The sequence below is a fragment of the Triturus cristatus genome, chromosome 7 (assembly GCF_964204655.1).
Source record: "Triturus cristatus chromosome 7, aTriCri1.1, whole genome shotgun sequence".
Taxonomy (NCBI): domain Eukaryota; kingdom Metazoa; phylum Chordata; class Amphibia; order Caudata; family Salamandridae; genus Triturus; species Triturus cristatus.
The window spans coordinates 1212014817-1212017133 of NC_140590.1; the positions used below are offsets into that span (position 1 = coordinate 1212014817).

The window sequence follows — 2317 nt, forward strand, 5'->3', positions numbered from 1 at the left end:
CAATGGGTGTGGTGAGGACCAACACAGACAGCAGGAAGGGTCAAGCAACAACATGGACAGCGAGTGGGAGCAAGCAACAACACAGACGGCAGGTGAGGACAAGCAACAGCACTGACCTGGGAAGAGAATGAATTATATGAGGGAGCCAAATCCCAAACATATGCACTCCCATGGAGTGCTTCAACACAAAGGAAAAAGTAGCTCCTAAAATACAAGCAATGGAAGGACACAAGTAGTTTGGCCGAGGTTCATGGGAGGCTCCGACACAAGAAGAGGACGTCAAGGCTGCACCTGACAACAAACAAGAAGCAAGAAAATAGAGTGGTGAAGAAGCCAACCAATGGTAAGTAATGGGTGACCTCCATGCTCAGGGTAAGCTAACAAAATGTCTTGCAAGTGAAAGAACATGCACTATCTGAGGCAAGACCTGACAATGGGTAAAAAGTTATGAGATCAAAATGTAGTGCTGATGAAAACATTAGCACAACTAAGCCCGTTTGACTTTAATATGTCAAGGTTTCTAAAATAGTCAGTACTTTTAGAGTACAGCTGATCGTTTATTCACAGAATACACTTAAATAGGGCTCATGAGATGCATTACATGTGCCTTCTGTATGTCTGCAAATAACTAAAAGAGTTTCTAAGACCAAGAAAGCTGAATTTTCAACATAAATCTGGTCATAATGAATATTTGTGCTATTCATTTGTAAGATTACATTTCTGAGTCCAGCTGTTTTTACAGAACTGCCAGAGAGAGAAATACACAGTCTCAGATTTGCATCCACTTAAAACAAATGATCTTTATTTCAGCCTATTGCAGTTGCTTGTTTAAGATGGTATGCAAATAAGCAATGCGCATCAGACACACACCAGCTCTAGAGCGTCAACACTACTATTTGTGAGTTCTGAAAGGGAACATCAAGCAGGCAGAAAATGGCAGCTAATGTATATTTGGATAAAGAGATTATCGCGTCTGTGGTGAATGTAATAGGCATGCTCGCCAGCACTTTCATTGTGGCTTTCAATCTTCTGGGCTGGGCTAAGAAAGGGAGTCTAAACACCTGTGATCTCATTTTACTATCTCTGGGGATCTCAAGTACTTGTTTTCAGTGCATTAGAATAGGAGAAAGCTGCTTGGAAATGCTGCTTGAGAATTATTCTTCCAATAACATCTATCCAGTCATGATCTGCCTTAATGCATGGACCAGTAGCTCCAGTGCCTGGCTCACCGCCTGCCTCTGCATCTTCTACTGTGTGAAGATCGTGGACTTCAACCATCGCCTCCTCATCTGGTTGAAGCTGAAGATCTCAAAGATGGTGCCCTGGCTCTTGTCTGGATCTGTGGTGGTGTCCCTCTTACTCACTATGCCCATGTACCGGTATTCATACATGTGTCCACCTCAGAATGCAACAGTTTGTCTCTCAGTCAACTCAACGACCCCAGGTGGCAACGTGAAATTGACACTTTCACATGAAAGTTCGCTCAGCATTTTCAGAGTCGTTGTGCCTGTGCTGCTGTGCATGGTTTCCATCGCACTTATTCTTGCGTCCTTATACAGACACACCTGGCGGATGAAGGAGGCCGCATCTGGGTTCAGCCCACCACGACTCGAGGCGCATTATCGGGCAACCAGAATGGTGGGCTCCCTCCTTCTCATCTACGTTTTGCTGTGCGCGACAGTCTGGGTGATAGAACTTGCACCTTCACCCAGGGCCAATTTCGTTGCTTATATCATCAGTAACTCTGCTATACCTGCACAATCAATCATATTGATTATAGGAAACACTAAACTGAAGAAGGCTCTACTCAAGCTCCTGTCGACTTGGAGAAAATGAAGAACTCTCCAACTGACGAAATCTTGAGGCCAAGGGCAGTCCTGGCTTGGATGTTTCTTTTCCTGCCAAGTTTAACTTCAATATCCATCTCTTCGTTTACATTTTTTTTTATTCTTGCATGCAATATTTTACAAAAAATATGGGCTTTCTATCAATAAATGCAACTGCATTAAGGCAGATTCATCAAGGTCTAAATATGGACTGTATCCACGGCAGACCAATCTCTGTTTGCTCCCACCACACTCTCTGCATCACCAGGTTGTGTTGCATCGATCAATATGCAGCATTCCAAATAAACTAGATAGAGAAACAAAGCTATGAAGGAAAAGTGCCTAATCCTGGCTCAATCAGGAATCCCCCCAATCAACATATATTTCAAATTTCAAGTCTAAGGAAAACAGAAATATGATGGGTGGAATGCTTGCAAAAGTCTTACACACTGGCAAATTGCTAGTGGAAGGACAGCATCGAAGCAGGTAAG

The 2317-nt window shown here is 43.3% G+C and overlaps 1 protein-coding gene across 1 annotated transcript; it reads left to right on the forward strand.

The window, feature by feature from the left end:
• Nucleotides 1-933: 933 nt before the first annotated feature.
• Nucleotides 934-1836, forward strand: LOC146811627 (taste receptor type 2 member 9-like). Its single transcript, XM_085615089.1, has one exon. The coding sequence runs from the start codon at nt 934-936 to the stop codon at nt 1834-1836; it is 903 nt and encodes a 300-aa protein (XP_085471215.1).
• The last annotated feature ends 481 nt before the right edge of the window (nt 1837-2317 follow it).